The following is a 27,849-nucleotide window of genomic DNA, read 5'->3' on the forward strand; positions in this document are numbered from 1 at the left end:
ATATTCTTAGGCAAATGGATGAAACTAGGAAATATCATCTTGAGTGAGGTAGTCCAATCACAAAAGAACACACATGGCATGTACTCATTGATAAGTGGATATTAACCCAGAAGCTCAGAAAACCCAAGATAAAATTCACAGACCACACGAAGCTCAAGAAGAAGGAAGACCTAAGTGTAGATACTTCAGTCCTTCTTAGAAGGGGGGACAAAATACTCACAGGAGCAAATATAGAGACAAAGTGTGGAGCAGAAACTGAAGGAAAGGCCATCCAGAGACTGCCGCACCTGGGGATCCATCTCATATGCAGTCACCAAACCCAGACACTACTGTTGATGCCAACGAGTGCTTGCTGACAGGAGCCTGATATAGCTACCTCCTGAGAGGCTCTACCAGTACCTAACAAATACAGAGGTGGGTGCTCTCAGCCATCCATTGGACTGAGCACAGGCTCCCTAATGGAGGAGCTAGAGAAAGGACCCAAGAAGCTGAAAGGGTTTGCAGCCCCATAGGAGGAACAACAATATGAACTAACCAGTACCCTCAGAGCTGCCAGGGACTAAACCACCAACCAAAGAGTACACATGGCAGGACTCATGGCTCCAGCTGCATACGTAGCAGAGGATGTGGTCTTCAATAGGAGGAGAGAGGCCGTTGGTTCTGTGAAGGCTCTATGCCCCAGTGTAGGGGAATGCCAGGGCCAGGAAGTAGAAGTGAGTGGGTTGGTAAGCAGGGGGAGTGGGGAGGGGATAGGGATTTTTGAAGGGGTAACCAGGAAAGAGGAGAACATTTGAAATATAAACAAAGAAAATATCTAATAAAAAAAGAAACCTCTGCAAGATTAGAAGGAAAGTGTAGAGATATTCATTTAAATTGCTGATGTTTGCTATGGCTTTGAAAGCATGGAAACATTTCTTGACTCATTGTGAAAATTTTTGTCTGATTTTAATTCACAGAAATCTTGAAATGTTTAGAAGAATTGGACTAAGATTCTGGTCAAGGTTTCCATGGCCAAGGTTGACTTATTACATTTACAGGATTTGTTTTGTTAGCTGTATAAGTGGCCTACAAAAGTGTTGAAAAGTTGTATTTCATAAAATTTTATTTTTCATAAATTGAGCATAAAAATAGTACCAAGCATATATATATATTCCATGCATCAAATGTTCTCAAGCAGAAATATATATATAAATATATATGTGTGTATATACATATATGTATATATACATGTATATATACATGTAGAGAGAGAGAAAGAGAGAGAGAAACAAAGAGACAGAGAGATAGAGAGACAGAGAGAGAGAGATGTTTGGTATAGGAATAATCATGGCAGTGCCCCTGTGTGTACATTTGTGTGTGTCTATGAGTACATGTATGTGTGTAAATATGTGCATGTGTGTATGTGTGTATGAGTGTGTTGTGTTTGGGTGAGTGTGTGTGTGTGTGTGTGCGTGCGTGTGTGTGTGTATTTTCATAAAGCTATCTGGCTCTTTCCAACAGAACTCTCAATTTTACACACACATTTTCTCACCACCGGTCACTAGCTGTCTCAGATTCTGTGGCTTCTGGTGCTGGCTACTCTCCACGCTGAACTGCAGGTCCCTTAAGAAATTCACAGGAATTGTCTCTTGAGGGAAGATTGAAACAGTCTGCCAAACTCTGCCTGTGAAAGCTATGTGCCTGTCTGTCTGTTGTATTCCTTCCTTCCTTCCTTCCTTCCTTCCTTCCTTCCTTCCTCCCTTCCTTCCTTCCTTCCTTCTTTCCTTCCCTCCTCCTTCCCTCCTCCTTCCTTCCTTCTTTCCTTCCTTCCTTCCTTCCTTCCTTCTTTCCTTCCCTCCTCCTTCCTTCCTCCTTCCTTCCTTCCTTCCTCCTTCCTTCCTTCCTTCCTTCCCTCCTCCTTCCTTCCTTCCTTCTTTCCTTCCCTCCTCCTTCCCTCCTCCTTCCTTCCTTCCTTCTTTCCTTCCTTCCTCCTTCCTTCCTTCCTTCCTTCCTTCCTTCTTTCCTTCCCTCCTCCTTCCTTACTTCCTTTTTCCTTCCTTCCTTCCTTCTTTCCTTCCTTTTTCCTTCCTTTTTTCCTTCCTTCCTCCTTCCTTCCTTCCTTCCTTCTTTCCTTCCTTCCTTCCTTCCTTCCTTCCTTCCTTCCTCAATCCTTTCTATATTTATTCACTTCCTTTCTTTATATGTATATGTGTTTTTCTTCATGAGTTTATGTCTACCACTTGCCTTCAAGGACCCATGGAGGCTATAAGAGGGTATCAGATTCTCTGAAACTGATGGTTTTGTTGGTTCTCAGCAACCCTCTGGGTCATCTGCAAGAGCAGTAAGTGACATGAACCATGGAGCTATCTCTCCAGTTTTGTAAAATATGCATCTCAATTTAATCATGTTTCTCCATAACTATCAAAGCTCTAATCCCCTCAGTTTGAACTCATATGCCAAAACCACAGAGTGCTCATGAAGCTCAAGCTCCTATTAGGATCTCTCAATTTACAATATTACTGAGAGGTTCAAAGTGACTCCACTGTGTGGTCCTGAGAGTAGGGGTGGCAGGCAGCAGGCCTGTGATATAGTGGAAACCAGAGTGCCTTATCTGGGCTGTCTCTGCTGTAATATGGACATTTGAGTAAGGCATTTTCTCTAGGTGGTGAGTTACAGTCCACTATGATCTCTGTTGATCCTTTGTGGTTTGCTTTGGCAATACTGAGACAACATCCTTAGCTGTTTGGCGTCGACCTGGACCCAGCATCCATAGAGTTTCTGTGGTTCAAACCTAAATTGATCCACGCTGCCATTCCAGAGAATCTCACCATCACCTCATCATCGTCTCGTGCTGCAAATGTCCACAAAACATCAAATTTTGCTATATACTCAACTTATTTTTAAAAATTTTCAGACTGGGCTAGTTATATTTTACTCTACCATGTTTATCTGGGTACACAAAGTAGCTGCTTTCTTTCAACATTTACTCTTGACCTAGGTTGCCCTCTTGTTCTTAATAATGCTCTACTAAGTGGCCCTCTGTTCTTGATATGGGGGCTCTACATGTTTAAACAAAAGTGTTCAGATGCTTTTTGAAAGAATTTCCACAGAGACAGCTACTTGGAGAAATATGATCATTCTTGTTCTAAATCTCTTCTTCCTCCTCCTCCTCTTCTCCGTCCTTGTTGTCTCCATCGTCATCCTTCTCTTCCCCTTCCCTATCCTCTCTCCTCATCCATCCTCCTTCCCCATCCCCTTCTTCTCTCTCCTCCCTCTTCCTTCTCTTCCTCTTCTTTTGCTGTCTTTGCTTCTATTCTTTTGGGATTTTTAGGGACATAATCTCATGTAGTCCAGTCTAGACTCAAATTTACCATGTAATCAATGATGATTTGTGATTCCTGATACTTTGTGGAAGTTGTGATACTTTCCATCCCCCTGGAGTGCTGAGGTTGGAAGTGTGTACACCTATGGCCTGTTTATGTAGTTCTGACAGTTGATCCTAAGACTTGGTGCACACTGGACAAACATCCTACCAACTGAGCTATAGCCCTAAGCCCCACTTTTTCCCTTAATAACAACATTGCCTCCGGAATGTTTGAAATTTTTGCTCATGTATAGACACCACTTATGAGCTCTTGGTTACTTCTAGAGGCTGTAAATATAGTAATGACAATGATAACAATGAGATAGCATCTTCCACCTGGAAAGTGACACTAGTCAAGGAGTCTACATCCAGAAAGCCTGTGTGTTAGCCTCGGGGCCTCTAATCAGGACCTCTGGCTCATCTTATTACTTGGCCCTGAGTAGACCTGGTGTGGCACCAAGTGCTTGCATGCCTGGGTAACACCAAAAGAACCAATCTCATACTAATAAGTGAACAAATATTTTAAAAGTCATTAAAGCTAGCATCATAGTATTTATGTCACGCAGCTGGAGGTTGCAGAAAGCCATCTGGTTCAAGCTGTTGCTCAGTGAATGTTTCTCTGATTAAGAGCTCTTCAATGGTATCATAAGACAATGTTGCATATCATAAATGGACTTGCTCCCTGCTTTCTGATGTCTCTGGCTCCTCTCTTTTCTTTGTACTGTGCCCACTCAATCTGGTTTAGCTAGTGCCAGCCGCCTTGTCCATAAAATCCAAATATCCTTTTGTCAGCTCTGCCATACCAATTTCGTGAGTATATAACTCCTTGGACCAGAATACAGAATACCAACTGTATAAAAAAGTGTGATGAATTATAGTTTAGTTCTGATTGCAGTGATCTGAGCCAAACAGAAACCACAGATGACACAGGTGACTCGGGCCTTACAGTTTTGTGCATAACGTGATCTGGATGCTTAAAACAGGAATATCTTTGAATTTAACATATTTTTCCTCCTTTCACAAAACAAGATTCTTTTAATTAAAAACATTTTTTAAAAGTTCAGTATGTGTAACTGTTAACACCTGCTATGTGTTACTAACAGATGTTTCTCACTTACCTAGGGAACTGTTGTAATTATTCTGTAAGCACACTGGAATGGCATTTACTAAGATGCCTGAGAAAGTTTTGTTTGTGACTTTGTAGCATATTTGGTTGATTATTCTTTTTTAAGTCCCTTCCCCTATTTCTTTTTTGTGATCAAGAATCTACCTTGACTCATCTCAGGAAAAGCATTAGAAAACATTTTAAAATCTGGTATTGGGAGTGCATATATTAGTTGTGTGGAGCTATTACTGAAATTAAATCGCATATGTGCAGATGCATTGTAAGAATCACTTGTAAGTGTCTTAAGAACTAGCCCGGACACCGTGCAGTACGGAAGCCCTAAATCTTCATTATAGATGTAAAGCTGCATTCTTTTCTTATAGAAAGACAACATCCTTCTAAGAGTGTGGTTTCAAAGGAAGCTGTACTGAAAATGAACGCTCTTTATTTTTTCCCAGGTCTTAGAAGAAGTAGGCACTCTCAATTCTTAATTTATGATACTAATCACACAATTACATGCAGGCTCGTGCTAAATATGAAACTGGTTTCAGCCAAATAATGGCCCAATTGCAAACAATGAATAAGGTGAGAGAGCGCTATTCATAACCACTGTTTCAACCGAGCTCGGTAGTAGTCAAAGCAATCTGAGGGTGACTCATTAATTAATTGATGTTCTTTTTTTATTATGTGCTATTGAGTTAATGAGTAATTCGGGTGAGATAATTCTCTGAACACATCGATTACTTGAGATATTTTCTGAGTCTTTCACACCAATGACATGCTGAGTCGTTAGAAAAGGTTCATATTTGTGGGCTCATTATGGGTACGTACGTTGAAAATGAGTGCTAACACTCAAAAAGACATATTTAAAGGATGAGATACCAGAGGTCTGTCTCCCTGTGTTGGTAGGTAACCAAGTACACAAGGCAAGGCCTGACACACAGTAGGCATTCAGCTAAGTCCAAATGAAATACTGACTGCATCAATCCTTTGTTTCTTACAACCTTGAATCAAGTTAAAAATCACATCAAAAAAAAAAACATGTATAATGGCATTTTAAAGAAAAAGTAGTGATCGAAAGGCGTTTGCTTAAATTGTGTTCTGTGTTAATGGCCTATTACAATAAACATGCAGATTGTTTTTGTAGCTCGCTGAAGTGAACACTAAGCATGTTTGGCCTGCCTCATTTCTGTGAAATGGTTTAAGTGATGACTCAAAGAGCAAGCTGCCTAACATGATAGTTAAAAGAGAACTTCTCTGTGGCTGGATGCCTTACCAGAGACTCCGTTTGCACCTCCCTGTTTCCGTTAAGGTGCCACGTGTCTTCCTTGAAAACAATGTTTAGTGGAGGGCTTGGTCTTAATTTACTTTATAGAGAATTTGAAATTTGTCTGCTGACAGCAACACAGTCACTTTCAGCAAGATGACTAAAAAATAGATGGGAATGCACAAAAATCATAGCCAGCAATTGCGACCTTCCTTTTGGACAGTTTTATTTATTTCTCACAACAGTACAATGGCAGAGTCCCCTGCTTCAGGGATCTTCAACAGTCTCATTGGAGAAGCAGCTGGTATGACTTCCTCAGGCTTGTTGGGATTAAGGTTTAGAAAGGAAAGTTTTCATCTTCCCTTGGACAATACATGCTTTCTTCAGACCACCTTGGTCTTTGCCAGTTAAGTGCAATCAATGGTGATTGAAGACATGAATCTAATTTTTTTTAAAAAATAAAAAAGAATGAAAGAGTCCAGCTATTTATTAAGCAAGATGAAAGTGAAGTTACAAACACTGGTCGGTTCTTAAGCAGAGCCAAGCTGATGGGATGGGGGTTGCCTGGCATCTCATCAGAAGCTGACTGCAGAGATGCCTGCTAGGAGGAGAAAATCCTCAGCCTGAGAAATCAAAACTCTGGGGCAGGTGTCTGACCACAGCATCAGATACCGTGACACAGGGCCGTACAACACAAAGAGATGACTTGAGGAAAAAAATCAGGGGGCCTAAGTCCTCAAGACAACTACCTTAATGCTTTGGGTCAAAAAAAAAAATGCTACTATCTGTGGCCAAGTAGCTGGAAAACACCTTACAGCTGGAAAATTACCCTTTTCGTGGTTCACAATTTCATGGAGATTAAAGATAATCAAAAAAGATTAAGGCTGTAGCCTTTAATCCAGGTGAACAATTTCCCCCCAAATTAAGTCAAAGCAATGTAGATCCTGTTTGGTTTGGGGAGGCAAGGAGAGCTGAACAACTTTCAACAACTAAGAGAAGTTTGTTTCCCTCTGAAACATGTTTTGACCTGTTATAGACAACAAGAAAACCCATTTTGACGGGAAAAACAGAGGATCATTTGAAAAATATCTGGACAGACTTTATGTAAACCTTAAACGACTGTTTACAGGAGCTAGCAGGGCTGGTTTAGAAATGACTTCTCACTTGCCTCTTCCCCTTACCTCACTGTGTCTTCTCTTTCCCGATTTTTGTTTTGTGTATTTTACGCTAAGCCTGTCATAGCACGACACAAAACAAACTTCTGGGGCTGAGAGAGCAATGAGGATTGCCTGGTGGACCACAAATGGAGAGCTTTGCAATTCTTCATTTTACCTCAAATTTGGGGCATGTGGGAGTTTCATACTCTTAACAATGAAGCATTTACAAAATATGCTTATTATTCATTTTTTACAGAACCTTTTTTTCCTCACAAAAGGTGACATTAAGATCCTCATACGTTCTCCTAATAAACTCATGCTTCACAATGACTCAAAGCCACAGCACTATTCTTGGCTTAGATTTTGGCCCCAGACCAAGAACATAGGGATAGCATTTAATCACCATCTGTAACACTGACACTGGCTGGGGAAATGTGTAATACAGGTAGCAGTGGGAGATGTTTCCTGTATAGTGATGGAGAACAAACTAAATAAAACCACAGTGCTGACTTTTCTTGAGAGGAAATATGGAGCACGGTGCCTATATGGAGTGGGTCTGTGGCGAAATGGTCTCACTGCAGAATGCAAAATGAACACAGAGTGTGAGCAGAGGAGGTGCTGTATTCTTGGTTTTATTTCCTTAATTGCAATTTAAGTAATTATTTCCCACAGTTTCTGTTTCTAGAACATTCTTCTTTATCAGCTATCATTTAAATAAAGGGAAAACACCACTAAAAAAACAAAACAAAATAATAATAAAATAGTAATAATAATAATAAAAAACAGGATAGATTTTAGCCCAAGTGTTACATAATCTGAGTTGGAAGATGGCAGTGAACATGAGGGGCTGAGAAAGTGTGACAGCAAATTCAAAGTGTTTTAAAGATTAAAGTAAATGGCAGGTGAAAAACATAATCACCAAGCAGTTCTCAACTCGTTACCAATCTCTGTTTCTGTACCGACAGTTCCCAGGCTGTGAGCAAATCCCAGTGCGAACCAGCCATCAGAATCTCAGTGTGCATCATCCCAATGTCAAGAGATGCACCCTCAAGCCTGTTCAGTGCCATCGGCTCACCATTGACACAAAGCCCTCATCTCCTAGGGAGAAAGCTGGACAGCATTCACACAAGAAGTCGAAAAATTTTAAATTATGTCATAATTGTGGTAATACCTTTCTCATTTAGAAAAACCCTTTGGAAGTTGTTCACATTCTACCCAAAGGCACTAGTTCACATAGGGTGTGTGACTGAGAAAAAAAAAAGTAGAATAAATCTAATAGTGAAGGTAAGGAGTTCAGTAAAGGATATTGGAGGACATCACTAAGCTTTAAAGTCATTCTAAAAATGGCACTTTTCACGTTGGCGTAAAATGAAAGTGCTTTAAGCTGAAATCGTTATCATTTTTTAAAGCTGATCTTTGGCCCCCTGAAAATAGGGGGTTATAACGAGAACATGGCCACACCAAACTGTAGTAGCCGTAAGAAGCGGATGTCACTAACTGCTTTGTGTTTGTTTACTCGGTCATTTTTGTCTTTCTAACGTCAATAGTCTTGCTTCATCTGTGTGTCGTCGTTGAGGTTTGCCCTTCAATTCTTACTAGGAAGGTACAGCTTGTTGAAAATAGCTGGCAGACACAGAAAGCATAAATGTACAGTAAGTTGAAACACTGATTGTACTAAATGCAACAATACAAAGAAGCAAACCAAACACAAATGGTAACACAATAAAACTGTATTACATTTGTGCTTCGGATTTACAATACATTATATACAATAGTCCAAAATAAACATCTCATGCCAAGTGACACAAAAACGAATGGCAAGCAAAAAAATCCAGCAATATATACATTACTTCTCTCTTTAATAATGAACATTCAACTCTCGAACTGGGGCAATTTCACTACATACAGATGCAGTCCGCCTCTTCCTCCACATGGCCATCCTGCTGTCCTACCGCTACTCTATTTAGTAGGTTCCTGTGTCGATTGATTCTTATATACACGTGAGCAAAAAAGATAAAAGGATGTAGTGCTTTGCGTCGTTAGGGGGTGATGCTGCGGGATCAGCGGACCTGGGGTGCATAGCCTTCTTTCATTAGGCCTTCCTCGTAGTCTGTCTGGCAGAGGATCATATTATTCTTTAAGAAAAACTTGTCCCCGACACAAAATCTGAAAGTATAAGAAAAATAAATAAATAAAGCATGTTAAGACCATTGTGGAAAGTTACTGTCATCATGAAAGTTAAAATTGTTTTATTTCACTTATTCACACATGCATACAGCATTTAAAATTCACCTTCACACAGCATTTAAAGTTACCTTCATATATACATAATGCAGGATTGGCAAGGTAAATATTTTTGGCACCAATATTGATATTCCTCCTTTCCTCTTTTCTGCTTTTCTTTTCCTTACCACATTGGAAAAAAGAAATACTTGGGGCTGGAGACATGGCTCAGCGGGTAAGAGCACTGACTTCTTTCAGAGGTACTGAGTGCAATTCCCAGCAACCACATGGTGGCTCACAACCATCTGTAATGGGATCTGATGCCCTCTTCTGGTGTGTCTGAAGACAGCTACAGTGTACTTATATACATAAAATAAACAATTCTTTAATAAAGGAAGAAATACTTGATCCATATACACCCTACGTAAAGTAAAATTTAAAAAGACATAGATTCTTAGTGGTCAGGTACATGGTCCCGTGCCTGCTGTCCAGTGGAAGATGCAAGTGGAAACCTGAGCCTGAGTTATCTTCCTCTGCGGCAAATTCCCCAGTTATGAAATAGTAGACATCACTACCTGGAATGCTCCTCATTAAACCAGAGACAGCAACCTGGATCAACTTCTTAATATTGATGTGATAAACAAAACCAGCTCCCAGTAGCTAATTATGCATTTTAGTTTATAAAGCATTGTTTAAAGTATAAGACTGTAATGTTTTCAATAAGTACTCTTTTTGTGTAGTTTCCCAGTGGGTAACACATAGGACACAATTAAAGTCAGAAATAAATGCTTGTGCTATTTCCAGTACATTTAACAATAAAGTAGCTCTGGCCAGACTTGTGTATGTATGCGCATATATATATATGTATATATATATACATATACATATACATATTTATATATTTAATTGTAACAATTTAATGTTCAAACAGAAGTGTTTAGTAGCGTTGACTGAGAACAACTCTTTGTAATTATTGAGGTTGACCTCTGTGACCTTTGGTGGTGGTCATCCTTTATCAGATAGTCAATTCAGAATGATGCTCTGGCAGGCAGAAATCTTAGTGGATGGATTAAACTGGGTCATGGAAGCCACCCTTTAATGCTCTGTAAAGTTGAAGGTTTAAATGAGGGGCACTTGGACTGATTTACATTTGCAAAGATTGGAATTCTAGACAAACAGTGAATCTATTTATTTTCCATCCAGGCAGCTTTGGAAATTTATCCCTTATACCAGCTAAGTAGATAGAGGGGAAAATAGTGTAATAAAAAAAGTAGATTGAAAAGAATTAGCTCTCCTCTTAAAGGAAAATTGGTCTGTTTATTTGTGGAATTTGCTTTTTCCCCAGGATTACTGCCTGCTGCTGATGTAGGTGTAAAGTAGACACTCAGCTTGGGTCTTGAAATCCTGGATTTGTTTGCAGCTGCTCCTACTGGACAAGATGCACATTTAAGCTTTGGACTTTGAATATATTTTTCTTTCTTTCCTTTTTATTTGCTAGCTTTAGCCTGTATGCTTTAAATATTGCATTTAAACAGCAATGTCTAATAAATCAGTTTATATAGCTATTGTGACCATGAAAACATATTGAATAAATGAAAATATTCCTTCATTTGGATAACCTTTAGGAGCACAAATTTGACTTTTATCTTTTATGTAAAATTAAGTGAGACAGCATTTATGATGTATTTAATTAGTGTTCAAGAAAATCAGTTTATTTTACTGTTAAAATTAATTTTAGCTTGTTAATAAAATATTATATCTGAATAAATGCATTCAATAAAGCACTTCTGTGTTTTTGCTGTTATTGAGTGGTTTTCTTACAAAGCAATTTATCTGGAGATAATTTTCAATGTTTGTTATCTCTAACTTTTGTTTAATTTCTTATCAGACACCCAAATTCTGTTAGCAGTAGTATACAGAGATGGGTGTATGTCACAACACCCTTCCCCGTGGTGGTTCCCTGCCATTCTCCACTCATAGGCCTGTAAGTCAGACTATTTTCTTTTGTGAGTAAGGACAGGGTTGTCACAGTGAGTAAGAGATAGAAGCAGCTGTCCTGAGAACCTGGCTTCACATTCCGCTTGTCATACACCTGATGCACACATACACACATGGGTGTATGCCAAAGTCACAGGGTTGTCACATCCCCCATGCAGGTGTGGATGCACGACACATTTTTCATACTTGAGTTCTCTGTTAGAGAGATGAAGACACTGTATGCAACTGGAGGGAGGTTACCCTGGAAAGTAGAGGGAAAGCAGAAAAACAAATTGCTATGGATAGGATCGAGAATCCAGCCTTCAACTGGTGGAAAAGAGCGAAGCTGCACCTTTTCATTCTGTGTTATTCGTCTGTCTGTAGGATTTAGTGAGGAATGGAAACCAAATATGTGTGGCAATGTTTAGAATGTGTATAAAACTGTCATCTTCTAGCAAGTACTCAGCAGCTAAAGCTAAGCACATACACATTGTGATCAAACTTGTTCCTGGCATCCAACCTCGTAAGTCAGTACATCCTGGGCTCCTACCAGAATGTCCAACACCTGTCAGGGTTTCCACAGCTTGGATGCATATGGTGAATGGAAGGCCCTCAGTTCTATGTGGATCCCTGACCCGTTCTTTCACCCTGGTCAGTGCAATGTGAAGAGTGAAGATAAGTTTGTTTATCAGGTTTTGTTTTCTTGACACAGAACTCACGCTGCTGCTTAGGCTTAAGCTAGTCTTCGGGCCACATGCAAGTACACCATGGCCTCACGCTTACAAACTCATCATGCCCCAGTCTCCTGACTGCTGCAGTTAGAGGGATGAATCAGATTATTGTATTCCCTTGTGCATTTATTGTAAGCTGTTTTTGGATGTATGTGACATATCCTATACTAGTACAGAGAAGAAAATGATGAAATGTCTAAAAATGAGGGAATACACATTAAAATATTAAAATAATTCTTTCTGAATAACTTTTTTTTCTGTTTTTTTGAGACAGGGTTTCTCTGTGTAGCCCTGCCTGTCCTGGAACTCACTCTGTAGACCAGGCCAGCCTTGAACTCAGAAATCTCCCTGCCTCTGCCTCCCAAGTGCTGGGATTAAAGGCATGCACGACTACTGCCTGGCCTGAATAACTTCTTAACAAGTGGAAAAATCTATTTTATGTACATTTCAACCTATCTGTAAAGGTAAACGTTATATAGAACCTGGTTTAAAAGTGTCACAGTCACACCTAGTTTACAAAACAGCGTAAGCAGAATTGGCAGCTGTGGTTAGAAGACTGTGACTGTTCAGTTACGATTGTCATTGTCCCCCATAGGAGCTGTGGACATGGTACATGCTTGCCACATAAGAAGCAGGGTCTGAGTTCAAACCACAGCACGTAAACAGTCTTGCGTGGCAATGTCTGTTTATAAGCCCAGGACTGAGGAGGCCGAGTCAAGGGTATCCCTGAGGTAGTCACTTTCCCTGAACGGATGGGCTTAAGGTTCAGTGAAAGATTTGTCTGACAAAATAGTGGAGAGAACATGACTACAGAAGACACTGTCAGTCTTTGGTCTCTACCTGCATGCTCACACACATGTCCATCCGTACATCCGCAGACAGGTGTTTGTGCACTGTACACACACACACACACACACACACACACACACACACACACATGCACACACACATTCACTCTCAGTCTCAAACATGCATCTACACTCACATATGTCGATGTGAAAAAATTAGATAAATAACAATGTACGTATTAAATGCTTAGCAAAAGAATTAACTGTAATTTTGTTAGGAAAGGCTAATTTCTAATATAACCTGCTTCTTATGAGGTTCAACATTAGTAGAAAAAACATTTTGAACAGGATGATTGCTAAAAAAAAATTGCTGTAAGTGTACTAACAGGTCTACCTAAAACTTGTGCAAAAGCATCCATCGTCCTCCTTGTAATTTAATCCTAATTGTTTGTGGTATGGTCAGCTCTATTAGTTTTATTCTTATTCATAAATTACTACAGAAGAAAAAATGCAGTTAGGTGATTAACTAATCTAATATTCATACATTGAAATTAAGAATACAGTTAATTTCCAGCTGAGGACAAGTCTAGCTTACTTCATACAGTTTTGGAGTCTTGAGAAGCATAAGAATGAGCTGTCATCAATACACTTTTGTTCTAAAGTAAGGATACTAGGGAGCTGGCTTTCCTTCTATATTTTTTATTAATTCTTTGAAAGTTCCATGTGATGTATTTTAAACATTTTCACCATCTCCTGAAACTTCCCCCCCCTTCAGTCAGAGCAGGTTATAAAACTCTGTTCTAAGATGCCTCCATTAGTAATAGGTGTTTGAAGAAATGAGATTGTTAACTTAGTCATTTTATTTCTCTAAGATCAGAAATGTCCACTTAAAACTATTTTCTGTTTTTATAATAGTTTAAAAAGAAGAGGGAGTCTGGTATGTATTTCCAGCACCTCTATGTTCCCACTCAGCATTCCTAGTCACTACAGAACATACACTTCGTACTGCAGTATTCAGCAAGAGGCAGCCCCCCCCCCCCGCGTCACTGCAATCATGAACAATTTCCTATCCTTTCTTCACTGACAGCCCAATTATCGTTGCATATCTCATACCTTACCATCCTTTCTGCACCGAGGAGTGCTATCCTTATCCTGAATCCTGCTATAAATTACTCAAAGCCAACTTTACCTCAGCCCTGCAGGATCTATTTATACTTGCATATTCACAGTCAGAAAACAAAATACTCTTGCAAAATTGGTTTGCTCCAGAGAGTAAAACCCTCCCTTGCTTCGCTAAAATCTTGAGTTGACCATTCACTATTTGGGCAGAGTGCTTGAATTTTTCAGTGCACCTGCTGTGTCTGTATAATGCCTTTTGTATGTATGTTTTCAGGACTGACCTTTGGTGCTGGATAACCAAATAACTGCTATGCTTGTCCCAAGGGAAGAGCATTTCTCTTGGTCTAAGCATTCCTCAGCTACTTACAGGTTAGGTATAGTGTAGTTCTTTGTGTCTGACTGAAGCCTCCTGGGGCACTCTCGACTTTATGTTAGCGTTTCTACTGTTGAGTATGTATTCATATGTATGTGTATAAATTTAAGCACAACTTTTTCAGTCTCTAATGACATGTAATATATTATATATTAAACACCATATATTACATATTATAATATATGTACTTAATATATGTGTACTTAATTATTAATTATATATAAAATAATGCAAACAAGGAATATGAAAATAATTATTAACAATAATGAGACAAAGTATAAAGCTAATGAACTACAAATTAAATTGTATTTGCTATTTCAAACTAATATATTAAATTCTCTCTTGTTCTCTCATTCTCTCTCTCTCTCTGTCTCTGTCTCTCTCTCTCTCTTTCTCTCTCTCGGTGTGTGTGTGTGTGTTTATGATTTGTGTAGGTTCACATAGATGTTTGTAGGTATGGAGAACACCATTAACCTACAGTACCATTCCTCCATTGCTATCTGCTTGAGACAGAGTCTCACTGAGGTCTGAGACTCACCAATCTGGCTGGGTTGACTATCTAATGAGCCTCAGGAATCTGTCTGCGTCCACCTTCCCAGCTCTGGGATTACAAGCACATGTCACATACTTCTGTTTGTTGTTTTCTTTTGTTCTGTTACTTTTGGAGTTAGAATGCAGGGTCCTGCATTTTGCACCTGGCAAGCATTTTACCAACTGAGCTGTGTCTCCAGCCCAGCCAGTACCTTGGGGGCTCTTTCCTGAAAAGTCAACACACCCGCCCCAAGGTGTTTCCCTGAACCTGAAAAATGGATGTCTCTTCCCTCAGCACAGCTCTAACCAAGCTGATGAGGCTCTTCTGTGAATCTCTGTATCCTGTCTCCCCTGGAGTACTGAACTCATTGAGTTTCTTAAAGAAACTAGATTTTATTCACCTTAACTTCCACGGGGCCTACCATTGTTTTGGTCCTTGAAATAGAAAATAAAATGTTGAGCCAGAGGCTCAGCTCTGAGGGCCACTGTGCTTGCTGCCAAGGCTGCCAACCTGAGTTTGATTCCCAGGGCTTACAGGGTAGAAGGAAGAGAGAACCAACTCACATAAGCTGATCTCCGACCTCTGAACATGCACAGTGGCACAGATATGCACACATACCAGAAAATTAGCAAAAATAAATATCACAAAAAAGAAAAAGAAATATCATGCTTTTATTATCATTTTTCATATATTGGGGGATGTTTCACTACAAACATGCAGATTAGTTTTCTCTTTTTGTTTCAAAGTCATTATTTAATTTTCTGTGGGAGAACTTTTCAGCCTTTAAGAAATTAAGCTATTGCAGAGATTTTTTTTCAATTACAAATGAAAATTAAATTATTATAAAATAAGTTCTAGAATGATTTTAGCACGGTTTTCTTTCTTTTTAAAGGGAGATATTTGTATAATTTAAATACAGGATCTACAGTTTTAACTATGCTTTCCTTGCAAAGGCATAGATTGCATACATTATTATAACTGCTTTGCATCTCTCTGTGGTGTATGTGTATGTGCATGTTCATGTGCTTACATGGTAATTTGGTGTAGGTGCAACTGTTCATGTACTCACACACAAATGTGTACAGAGGCTGGAAGTAGACATTGGGAGTCCTACTGCACTCTTTGGACATTTTTTCAATTCCATGGAATAAGAACTGGAAGTCCTTTTTTTCTTTTTCTTTTTTTAGTGGGGAAGGGGAAATGTGCAGAGAACAGAGAACAGCTTGAGGGAGTGGGTTCTTCCCTTCCCCAACATGGATTTAATGATCATACTCTGATTCTTGTGTTTTCTCCACTCAGTGAACTCACTGGTTCTTCTTTTCCTTTGTGAGTCATCCACTACATCTGCAGTTCACATACTCAGCTGCACCGGAAAACCAAACATCTCTATGGATCTTCTACCCTTACTTTCCCAGCACTGGGATTACAGGTATGAAACCACTTGTCTGGTGTTTTATATGGGTGCTGTGTATGGGCCAAGCAATGCAGCCTTGTGATGCCTACTACTCAGCGGCCTGAGACAGAAGGATCCTAAGTTCAAGGCCTGCACATGCTATAAGAGGGATTTCAGAGCTAAACTCGAAAACTTAGTGTTCCCTGTCTCAGTGGGCAAAAAGGGGGGAGGGCTATGGGGATGTTTCAGTGGTTCAGTGCCCGTCGAGAATGTACAAGGCTCTGCATTCAATCTGCAAGACTCTAAGATAAATAAATCCATACAATAAACACATATTTAAAATTTAAGATGAATATTGAATAAAATTAATACATTTCTGTAATTCTACAATTTAAATGTGAATGAAGTTTGCTATAGGGGAGATATCCCTGAATGACCTCTTCCCGTTTCTCTGGGAAAGATGACAAGGCTTTGCACAGCATTCATCAGGAGGTAGCCATGTTGGATGCATCTCCAAAGCAAATGTCAGTGGAAGGGGAGCGTATCTCATCGTGAAAGCCTTGTGTATTCAGGTGACCGCATCTGTGTGCTCTGCTTGACTGATGAAGATGAGCTGACTTCCAGCCTTGAGGAAGTTTGTCTTGTAAGGACCACAGTGACAAGACAATCACCAAGTGCTAATTGTGCATAACCAGTGCTAGATATGCAGCCCCTTTACGGCAGCTAATAAATGAAGCGAGCATAGAAATGTATTAGGTGCTTTCGTAATGAGGTTGGAACAGTGTTTTGCAGCACTGAGACTGCAAGTGGCTTTTTTAGAGTCAAAATTTAGGAGTGTTTGTCTTACTTGACTGAGTCCTACAGAGCAGACAGACCTAATTGTGAATGTAACTTTTTATTTCCAAGATGGAATAAAACTGATCTATGATTTGTAAATAGCAGTAACTACCTTCAATTACTTCGCATCATAATGGGATTTAGGCAGACGTTAGCACTTGAAGGATGCCTTCCTTTTCAATGAAGAGCGAAGATAAAATATGGAAGCCTGCCCTAGAGGAGAAGTGGACACCAGGGCAAAAACGGTTCCCCAGAGGAGCGAACTCTGAAGGGCTACAAGTCAGCACATAAACAATTAAAAATTATAATCAGGTAGCAGCTTTCGTCTCTGAAGGTGACAAGAATTTCTTTCTAAATAATAAGCCCCAGTGTTAGGGCAACATTGAGCTCTGAGCAAATTTCGTGGGAGAGTAATGGGTATAGCTTTTATAAGGATCATTTGGTCAACATTAACCTGATGCTTTCCAATTGTGGTACTCTTTGCCCAACTAATTACACTCCTGTGAACTTATTCTGATACAGATTTGAGCATTTTTCTGCTTAAAGAGTCAGTATTTTATAGATGATACAAAATGCACTGTACAAGAACAAAAGCATCAGACCACATAATGCTGACTTCATACTTGATAAAATGGGATGGAAAATAGCTTTAAATGTCTTAAAAGAGATTTTATCAGCAAGTAAAAAGATACATAATAGAGACTAAATGAAAGAGTTCAAGTATCACACATTAAGATCTTTCCCTGCTTAATTGTTTAAAAAGAATTTTTTTTAAAAAAATTATTCTATGTTTGTATCATATTCACCACACTCTTTATGCCTCCCTACCTTTCAAACCCCTCCAACCTCATGTTTTATTTCTGTCACTATTGCTGTTGCTACTTTTAGACAAGAGTCTCACCTTGTACCTCAGGCTTGCCACTAACTATATCTTCCTGCCTCCTGCTTTGGAGTGTTGGGATTACAGGCATTTACAATGGAGTGTTGGGATTACAGGCATTTACAATGGAGTGTGGGATTACAGGCATTTACAATGGAGTGTGGGATTAGAGGCATTTACAATGGAATGTTGGGATTACAGGCATTTACAATCAGACAGGAGATTCCCATCACTACTTTTAAAAATCTATTTAAATATCAGTTTAATATAGAGATGTTATACATATTTTGTCATGTATACATAAAAAAATCATCACCAGCTACATACTAATATACTATTTTAGTTTAGAACAGTGAAGGCTGGTGTTCTTTCTCACTTTTAAATTTTCTTCTATAAATATGTAAACTTTTCTAGGACAGATATACAAGATGCTTGCTTAAGGACAGATGTCAATGCTGCCACCATAAGTGAATCAACCTGCGAAGTGGACAGTTATGTTCTAACATGATGACTAACGCACTTTTAAAACATGTATACGTATATGTTTACATGCATGTATACGTGTCTGTCTGGATGTGTAGGTGTTTGTGCTTGTATATCCATATTTCTCTAAAATAAATGACATGTGAATTTACTAATTTATTATTGGCTAGGTGTTGTCTTAAACTGATTTAAGCCTTGTTGACCTAAAACATATACTAGGAATAATCAGGATACAAGATGGTGCCTAGGTTAGTTATTAACAAGGTAAATGCAATATAATAAATGATAGCAGGCAATATTCTAAATATCTGTAATTGGCAAGAGACTCTTTTGAGGTATAGATTTTATAGAAATACCAAGTCATTGGAATAAAATTTGGACAAGGCAAGTTATAAATACAGAAGGAAAGATTTGAAAATCTACCATATGCCTAGTGAAAATTATTTTATTCAATTTACATACTTTGCAAGGCAAGTATTTGTGTTTCCATTTTGTTGACACAGAAACTGTAGTAATTTAGACGCATTAAGTAAGTAGCGTTGAAATCACAAAGCTAACAAAATTGCTAATATATGTTGGGGCCAGAATTTGACTCTGTTCTTACCATGAATATCATATCCTGTTATTTCGTGGGACTCCATGAGGAGACTGTGAATCAAACAGGTCTTTTTAGAGAAAGCTACAGGAATTGAGAATGTGAAAAAATATTAACTGATGACACACTACGTGGACATTTTCTCACAGATACTATATGTTCTGGACACCTTAGCAAGGGTCTTACAATTTTGAATGCTATGATTTTGCATTTATCATTTTGCCATGTTTGCTTGCTCGCCCTTCGAGACAGGCTCTCACTGTATAGCCTAGAACTTACTATGTAGATGGAACATCTTGAACTCACAGAGATCCACTTTACTTTACCTCTGATGTACTGGGATTAAACATATGAACCACCATTCCTGGCTCTGATAGGCACACTTAAAATATTGTAACATCTTCATTACTTATGGACTAGGTAGTAGCCATTGAATAATTCCCATTGGAAGGAGTATAATTGATAAGGAATAGGTGACAGATTTATTATACTTTTAGCTAAAACAATTTTGAAATTAACTAATTAAGTGTTCCAAATGAGGAAACTTGATCCAAAGTGATGATTCAGTTATCTTAAGACCAGACAGCTAGTTTAAGACCGGACAGCCAGTTTGTGGCAGAGCCTATAGCACAACTTACATTTATAGACTCCTGTGCAATATTACTTCCATTGCTGTCTCCCTAAAGCTGGTGATTGTTTGATTGTTGGATACCTGTGGCTCCTCCACAAAGAGACTGGAGGTGGCTAAGAGTATGCAGAGGTCGTGTTTAGAAATCAGATAAGAAGTTAAGATGGGGAAGCTGGAAACCGAAATAAGAGGTAAGTCAACTTCCTGTCACCAATTCTTTTTCTTTAAAAGAATTATACAACAGTAAAAAGGTAGAGATGTGTGTGTATGTGTATGAGTGTGTGTGTGTGTGTGTGTGTGTGTGTGTGTGTGTGAATGTGTGTATGAGTGTATGTCATGTATGTGCGGGTATGTGTTCGTGTGTGTACAAATACATGAGTGTATATTAGTGAGCATATGTATTGGTGGGTGTGTTTATGTGTGTATGCGTGTGAGTATGAGGTGCGTGTGTGTGTGCGTGTGACTCTGTGTACTGGTTTGTGTGCATGTCTGCGTGTGTGTGCATGCACAGAGGTCAAAGGACAGATTCCAGTGTCAGTCATTTCCCTCTCCACTTTTTGGATGCCAAGTCTTCCACCTTAGCTGGCTTCAGAGCTCTGGGAGTTCTCCCATCTCTCCCCAACTCCTCTCCCCATCCATTCCCATTTTCCTTAGAAGAACTAGAATTAGAGGAATGTGCTAAGCTGTTCATCTTGACAAGGCTACGGAACCCAGGCCCTCAGACTTGTATGGGAAATGCTCTACTCACTGAACCATGTCACTACTGCCATGAAAGGTATCTAGTCAAGCAATAGCAAGGATGAGTGATGGGTCAGGACATTAGTAGAAGTGTTTCTGTATCCAGTTGCTGTCACATAACACCCTTCTTTTGAAGTTAGCCTGAAGACCTTTCTTCTCAGTGGTGTTGAGTGCACAGTTGCAGAATATTGAAATTAATTGGTCTAACAAAGTGGACTATGACCATTCCCATCTATTAAATCAATATCCATCTTAAAGAATGACATCTTTTGGGGGAGGTCAAATTAAATGTACTAAATGAACTCACCTCTGATTGCAAAGCTGACAGGCAAAGCAGTCCAGGTGGTACACATTATCCTTGGCACGCATCACCATCTCAAAGGCAGGGATGAGCTTGCTACAGGCAGCGCAGTTTCCTGTTACACCAAACAGCCTAGAACAATAAACATTTTCTTTTTCAATTTAGGAAAACCTGGGTTTTCAAACAAAGAAGCTGTTAATCTGTTCTTCAAAGCAATCTATAAACAATGCTTTAAGATCACAAATTTCTGAGCTGTATACATATTTTTCTGTAATACATCCTCCATTGACCCCTCCAGATGAAAATCACATCTTGTTTGAAAAGTAAAGGAAAAGACAAACACATTTGGATGCTTACACAATTCCAACAACCAGCAGTTGTTGGGGCAGTTCACTCAGAAACACCTGCTTGCTAGAGTATCAATATAAAAGCAATATAATCAGATCTTACCTTTCTGTATTAACTAACATTGTAATCTTTCAGACTATAAGAACCCCAAGGATCTGATTCACTCCTCTCTGACATCTCATTACTAAAAGGCTCACCAGCAACATTAAAGAGCATTTATGAACAAGCCATTTGGGTAATTTAATGTTCGGAGGTGCGTGCACTTTCTAGACTATAGCATAGTTACAGCTGTGATTATGTTACTTGGGTAACGCACTACAGTAAATGAGGAAATGAGCTATACAAGCTAGATCAGAAGCTGAGTTGAAATATACTGTCAGAATTAATGCAATAATGTGATAATCTTGAAAATATATAAGTATGTATATATACAAATGTATATACCATATACATAATTATTTGTCAAAGATGCCTAGAAATAGTTATTGCAATGACTTAGAAAACAGTACCAAACGGGTTTTATCGTTGTATGATTAGAGGAGACAGAAAATCTTCCTATCCGCTTTGCAATATGGAAAACAAGTTTCTTTAAAGTTGTTAATGGTGGTGAAGAGGTATTACAAATAATATTTTGTGCACAGTGGTTAAGGCCCTTTAAAAACTAGGGAATGAGCTCAGAGCCAACAGCCCATCTGCCAGCTTTCTTTTTTCTCCAGCATCAGGCTGACGGGAGAAAAAATACAATGGTTCTCATGGGAAAGACGGAATTAAAAGCAGTTCGAAACTAATGAATTCAAAGGTGCTATGGCGAAAGCTCGTTTTGGTTATGAAAAAGCACTTTCCAAAAGTCTTAGCCTTTCGTTTTATTGAATTTCCGGATTATGCACAAACATTCCGGAATCTCATTTCTCTTTCAAAACTCCAAAGGCCCGTGCTTAAGGTGAGCATATTCATTTTTCAATGTATAGACATTTCCCATTATCGAACTAATGATGACACTTGGACAGGGTTGTGACAGCAATGCCCAAGAGTCTGACAAAAGGTGGCAGAGATCCTCCAGCATCTGGTTTTGTAACGTTGTCTCTTCAACACCAGAAGCCTCTGGAGGAAGAGGCAGGCACCACCTCCTAATCGGCTCCCTGGTGTTTCCTGGGTACCAGCTCCGAAAGCAAACTGGCTTTGCAAGGAGAAGATCACATTCACTATGCAGCAATACTTACCCTCCTTAAAGATTGCTTTAAGACTTTGCTTGCTCACCTTGCTAGCTGTGGTGGCACACACCTATATCTCCAGCAGTCTAAGGAGGTAGTGGCAGGGTCATCTGAAGTTCGAGGCCAGCCTCACATACACCATAAGTTTAAGGCCAGCCTGGGCTATACAAAATATATAAGATGACCTCAGTTTGCAATTCATATTTTCAGAAATAGTCTTCCTTTAATAAGGACGTCATAGAAAAATGTAAGGTTGTGTGTCTATGCCCAGCACCGTGACAAATGAAACCAGCACAAACCAACATTTTGATCTTTCCCCCTTTTCTTTTTTCTTCCTCTTTTTGTGTGCTATGCCTCATTACAGGGCTCAGGCTGGTCTTGAACTCTTGATTCTCAGGCATCAGTCTCTTGAGTGCTGGGATCATAGCTGTCTACCACCGTGCCTGCCCGTATCTTATTCTTTTTTGGGCAGAAGTGTTTTGGTTCCTTGGATCGTGGCACATTTACCTCCGACTGTATTTCATACGACCTACTCAAAGGTTACACATCATTTACTTGGGTGTCATTTGTGTCTTCTGTTTCCTTGTATTCCTGAGAAATAAAGAAACCTGAAGGGTCCTTATTACATGCACATAGCTATGTCTTTGCATATCAAGCCTCACTAATATGAGTTAAGGCTATTCTTAAGAATTTAAGAATTACTTAGTTTTCTTCACACCTAAGAAAAATACCACACACACACACACACACACACACACACACACACAATGCCATTTTGAAATTCTGGACATAGTTTCCCCCAATTTCAATTGCTCTCGCTAGCTGAGCATTTATCAGCTACCTGATTAGAATTTGTTTCCACACAAACCATTGATCATCAGCCTATTACTAGGCAAATGACAGTTAATTACCCACTACATTAACCACTGGGACCTGAGACCTGCTTCTGCTGCCATCAGTCAACATGATAAATGTGGCAAGTTCAGTAATGCATGGCCAGCCCTGAGCTGCCTGCTATACTGTGAGAAGCCCTCAATCTCACTTCCAGGCCCAGGAAAATCTATGGCAATCTGCATAATTACAAGCTCTGGGTTAATAACAGACAAATGATTTGTTGCATCTAAACAAAGTCCTTGGAATGGTCCCAGTCTCTGGTGGCTCCCGCACAGCATTCTGCCACCGGGACACTTGCCTTGACAATGTGCACAAAACAGCTCTCCGGTGTTATAGCCTTCCAATTTGTTGCCCCCCAATTTATGGATTCTGCATATGTGATTTTTAATCATTAAAGGACTCTTGAAGCAATATTATCTTAATTATTCTCTGCTGTAACCAGGGAATTAGGCTTCAGATAAAATTTTCTTCTTCCGTGCACTTCCCTTGCCTCGCTGGAGGCTCCATCAGTTTCTATCTACACCTGGACTCTGAAATCCTAATGATGAATTATTGCCCCTTTTCCTAGGAGGGCGAACCTTACAAGGGAACATTTTACTGAACTGTCAGCTCACAGACTGAGTGCGGAGATGCGGAAATCTGATCTAATTTACTGCAAAACGATGCATTTGTTAGACTTTTCCCTCAGTTTTTGTCCAAGGACCAAGAGCTCACTCTGTAGCTGTGCTCATGTTCATGTTCCTCCTCTGGGGCTTATGGAGGTGAACCCCAAGATTCTCTACACGAGGAAACCAAGTAATATTTTACAAATTATTTTCATGGCACGTGATGGTATTCTTTGGTAACTATTACATGTAGGTTCTCAGACAAAAATGAATCTTTACACACACCAGTTAAACTTAGGGTATTTTTAAGTTAAGGTCCTCATTTGTACAATTTTTTTTCAGGTGTACCTGGGAAACATCTGAGGAGAGTCTCTTAATTATAAGAGCTGTTTAGACAGAAGTTCGTCATCTTAGGTATAGCCATGAAGCCTGTCCAGGGCTGCTCTCTCACTGGTGTATAAGGATGACTGTACATTTTCTCATATAAACTAGAGATCTCATAAAACTCTTGTTTGTAATGCTTATACTCCAGCCTCTCCATAAGAGAAGGACTTATACTCTCTTCCTGGTACATGAAGACAAATGGAGCTTTATTTAAAAAAAAAAACCTGTCATTTTGAAATTCAGACCCAAATAAATTGTATTGTACCAGTTTGTGAATTTATGGGGAAGAAAACATAGACTGACTCTTTTCTTTCACTCATATTAGGAAATCTTAGAGTGTTCTTAGAGTGTTACAGCTGGGTTAATTGGCCTTCTTATGGGTTAGACTGTCTTCTACCATTTACATTCACAATAGGCACTAGGCAATATGGCTATTACCTTGTGTATGACATACTATCAAAAGCTGACTCGCCAGACAAAAAATGACAAGTGGCATGGGTACCAGGTTGGCGCCTCCTCCTCTCACTACTTCTAAACACCTAAAAGGTGCTTGCATTCCTTGTTCATGCTAACTTTGTTTTCAATACTTGGTATTCAGAATCTAAAAACAAACAAGATAAAAACCAAACAGACAACTCTCTTTTGGAACAGCTCAGCTTGCCTGCAGTGGGTTATGCCTCCATACAAGGGAATATTCAGAAATTCTGCAAAGGGTGAAACATCAATGTTTTCTTTAAAAGTCATCAAGACAATTTTGCATTTTAATTAAATGTTCAAAAGCTTTGACAGCACAGAGTTCCTGATGGGTGGGAGCTAGAGAAAAACCTCAAGACATATAATGATTTAACATAGCATTAGTAAATACGGTTTTCTACAGGTCTTGGGAAAATGCGTGCTCATTGTATTAGTGTCTTTTGCTTCACAGCACCAGATGTTTCTATGGATTTTTTAAAAACCAGGTCAGTGACTCACATCAGTAAATCAAATTCCCCCAAGCTATGAAAAACTTAGTATTTGACTCAAATTAATTTATTGTCTGGGAGAAAAATACACAAATAAATATTGTTGCTATAAGCCTGGATTTTGAACAAAGACAAAAATTTCTCCTCCAGCCAGGTACTTAGCCACACCTGAATGTAACATTAAGGATTCCTTTTAATCTTGAGGATAAGACTAGATTAATTATCATCACCTGCATAGAAATCCTTTCTCTGCAGAATAGTTAGAAATGAATAGAGAAGGGCTCCTCTGCTTTTGTGGATATGGCATAGTAATCGACTGAAAAGACCTTTCCAGTTTGGACTGTAGGCTGGGGACTTTGTCTGAGTGTGTGATCCCAGCAGGAATGGGGCATTTCCAGACCAGGAAGGACAAGAATGATGGCTTTTTTGCCTCCTGTAAATAGAGTTTTGATCATCTTTTCAACTTTGCTTCTTAAACCAAGGGAGGGAGTTCTGAGAAATGAACTCACTGTCAGCATCCCATCCTTTTGAACTTGAAAAACCTCATGCCCACAAATAGCTGAGAAGAATAGACATTATTCATCTCCCCCCCCCCAGTTGGGTCTTCACATGAGTTTAATGTTGTAGAGATGAGGGCATTGTGAGAATTTAAGATCAATAAAGTCAGAAAACACTGAGCATGTACAACTGAACAGAGGAGACGTATGACACACTTCATGTTACTTTGAGCCCCGTTCCTAATTTACATTTTGGTTTGTTTCCAATTAATAGCACACACTGGCACACAGTGATAGTGTTGCATTTCCCAAAAGTTAAGGTAGAAAGGACGGAAATGCTGAATACATATTAATGGCATGGGATGCACATCCTGCTTAAAAGTACTTGGTGATAATTTATTTAATATCTCATGCATGGTACTGAGAAGCATTTGTATTCTGAGTCACCTCTAACTTGCCTTAAATTCAGCCTTTATATTATTTTCTTTATTAATATACATTGATGAGGGATGTTGGGAAATCTAGGCAGCCATGATATGTCACTCTAGGCTTAAGGTTCAGTGTGTTTGTTTTAGTTTTTCAATAATGTTACTCTTCTACACTCAGCTCAACCCCAGGTGTCCTTGAATCATGCAGAATAGAACCAAAGAGCAAGGGGCAAAAGCTCTTCCCAGATCACGGCTTATTGCCAGCCCTTGCCTGCCAGCCACTGGGTGGATTCACAGCATCAACTCATATCCACTCATTAGAATAAAATCAGCACTGGTAGAATAAGAATAGCTGTGTTGAAAACTATTTCTAAATTGTAGGGGAGAAGATATGAGTTTTGTAATTCTTGAGATCCAGAGTTAGTCATATGTTGGCCACAACAACAACAACCAAAAATGTAAAAGAATGCTAATGATTTGGAGACTCAGTTCCATGGTAGAGCAATGTATGTGTCTAACACTAAGAATTTTCTCAAAGAGAATGCTCAAGTTACATTGGGAAAGACAAAGACATCTTGATGAAAGCCACTGTCAACTCATTCTCTATGCACAGAGTTAGAAAACAGAAACCATACAAAAATAGAGAAACATTCAGGGGATCCTTGGTTCACCATCACACTCACATGGAACTTGTGAGAACCTAGCATTTCATCAGTGCCTAGCAGATCTCTTTGTAAGAGATTGCTGTTTGAAAGTACTGCAGGTTCTGCTGCAGGTCTGCTTTGTGATTCAGTTTAGATCATTTTAGCCTTGAAATAGTCCAGAAAAGCAAAGTGAAGCAGCAACCCACTCTACATTCTCTTTGTAGATTTTTTTTTTTAGTTCTGTTGTAGAGACAGTTCTTCCCTGCCTACCTCCAGTTAACTCATAAACCAAGCCAGCTACCCATTTCCTCATGTCTCTGGTGAAGCTGGGACAACATCCAGCACTTGTGGCTATGTGCTCCTAGCAAGTATTTCTAGACTTATGAGGTGGCTAAGTCTTGACTTTTGTTACGCACAAAAACAAAATATTTTCTGAGTTCCTTAAGTAATATTGATTGTATATGGAGATAATCTTTTGATGCACTGTGCTAAAGAAAGTGTTTTTTAAAAAAAACTCACCTTTAAAATGTATTTGTGCCAATGGGAGTATTAATAGGCAGGACTTCGTGTTGGGCAGTGTGTGACTGTAGTCTGAGTTTTCCTCATACTTCCAGATACATGGCAATTATAACTTTTAAGCAAATGGAGAGCTATAATTTTTAGCTGGAATTGGTCCTAGGAATTTTTGTTCTATGCTTAAAGATGAAAATTAAATACAGGCTAGAGATCTGAGCACATATGCTGATAGTGTGAGCCATGATAGCCAAACTTATATCCTGAAGTAGATGGCAATACTCTATTCTTATCAGTTTTAGACAGAGCATTAATTCCTTCTCCCATGTTTCCATATAGATACAACAGAACAAACAAACAAAGAAACAAACAGAACAGGGATGATACTCTGGCTGCCTTGTCCTATCCTAGCTCTGGAACACAGAAAGGATAACCCACGTCTGCCAGGGGAAGCTGTGCAATTACTCAGCACCTTAGCCACACAAATACTTATCTCCCTTCAAGCAAAACTGGTCCCTCTCCCCTGTCCTGCTTTGTATTTCTGTTAACGTGGACCAAGAGGGCATGGGCAGGTGGCTATGTAAAGTGCTTGCTGAATAAACACAAGGAGGACCTGAGTTCTGATTCCAGTGCTCATGCAAAAACTAAGGCTCAGTAATTATTGTATCTCTGAGTCTTGCTGACTATCCATTCCTAATGATCACACTTTATGTTCAGAGCAATTGAGGAAAATGTCTGACTCAAACACTTGACCTCCATACCCTGCATATGCTCACACACACACACACACACACACACACACACACACACACACACACTCATATACTCAAGCACATGCACACATGCATACATATTCACACAGAGAGAGAGAGAGACAGAGAGACAGAGAAAGA

At 39.3% G+C, this 27,849-nt stretch overlaps 1 protein-coding gene across 8 annotated transcripts in view; it reads right to left on the reverse strand.

The window, feature by feature from the left end:
- Positions 1–7,486: 7,486 nt before the first annotated feature.
- Positions 7,487–27,849, reverse strand: part of Lmo3 (LIM domain only 3) — a 211,368-nt gene continuing 191,005 nt past the window's right edge. For 5 of the 8 annotated variants that reach the window (XM_031383719.1, XM_031383714.1, XM_031383716.1 and 2 more), the window contains 2 exons: positions 20,477–20,602; positions 8,286–9,038 (listed from right to left, as the gene is read on the reverse strand). In XM_031383719.1, the coding sequence (XP_031239579.1) occupies positions 8,933–9,038; positions 20,477–20,602 (232 nt within the window). In that variant the 3' untranslated portion in view covers positions 8,286–8,932. Of the gene's footprint in view, positions 9,039–20,476; positions 20,603–27,849 lie in introns of all 8 variants that reach the window. The other 3 variants (XM_031383713.1, XM_031383717.1, XM_031383712.1) reach the window with 2 other exon arrangements.

The sequence above is a fragment of the Mastomys coucha genome, unplaced genomic scaffold (genome assembly GCF_008632895.1).
Source record: "Mastomys coucha isolate ucsf_1 unplaced genomic scaffold, UCSF_Mcou_1 pScaffold20, whole genome shotgun sequence".
In the NCBI taxonomy this organism is placed as follows: domain Eukaryota; kingdom Metazoa; phylum Chordata; class Mammalia; order Rodentia; family Muridae; genus Mastomys; species Mastomys coucha.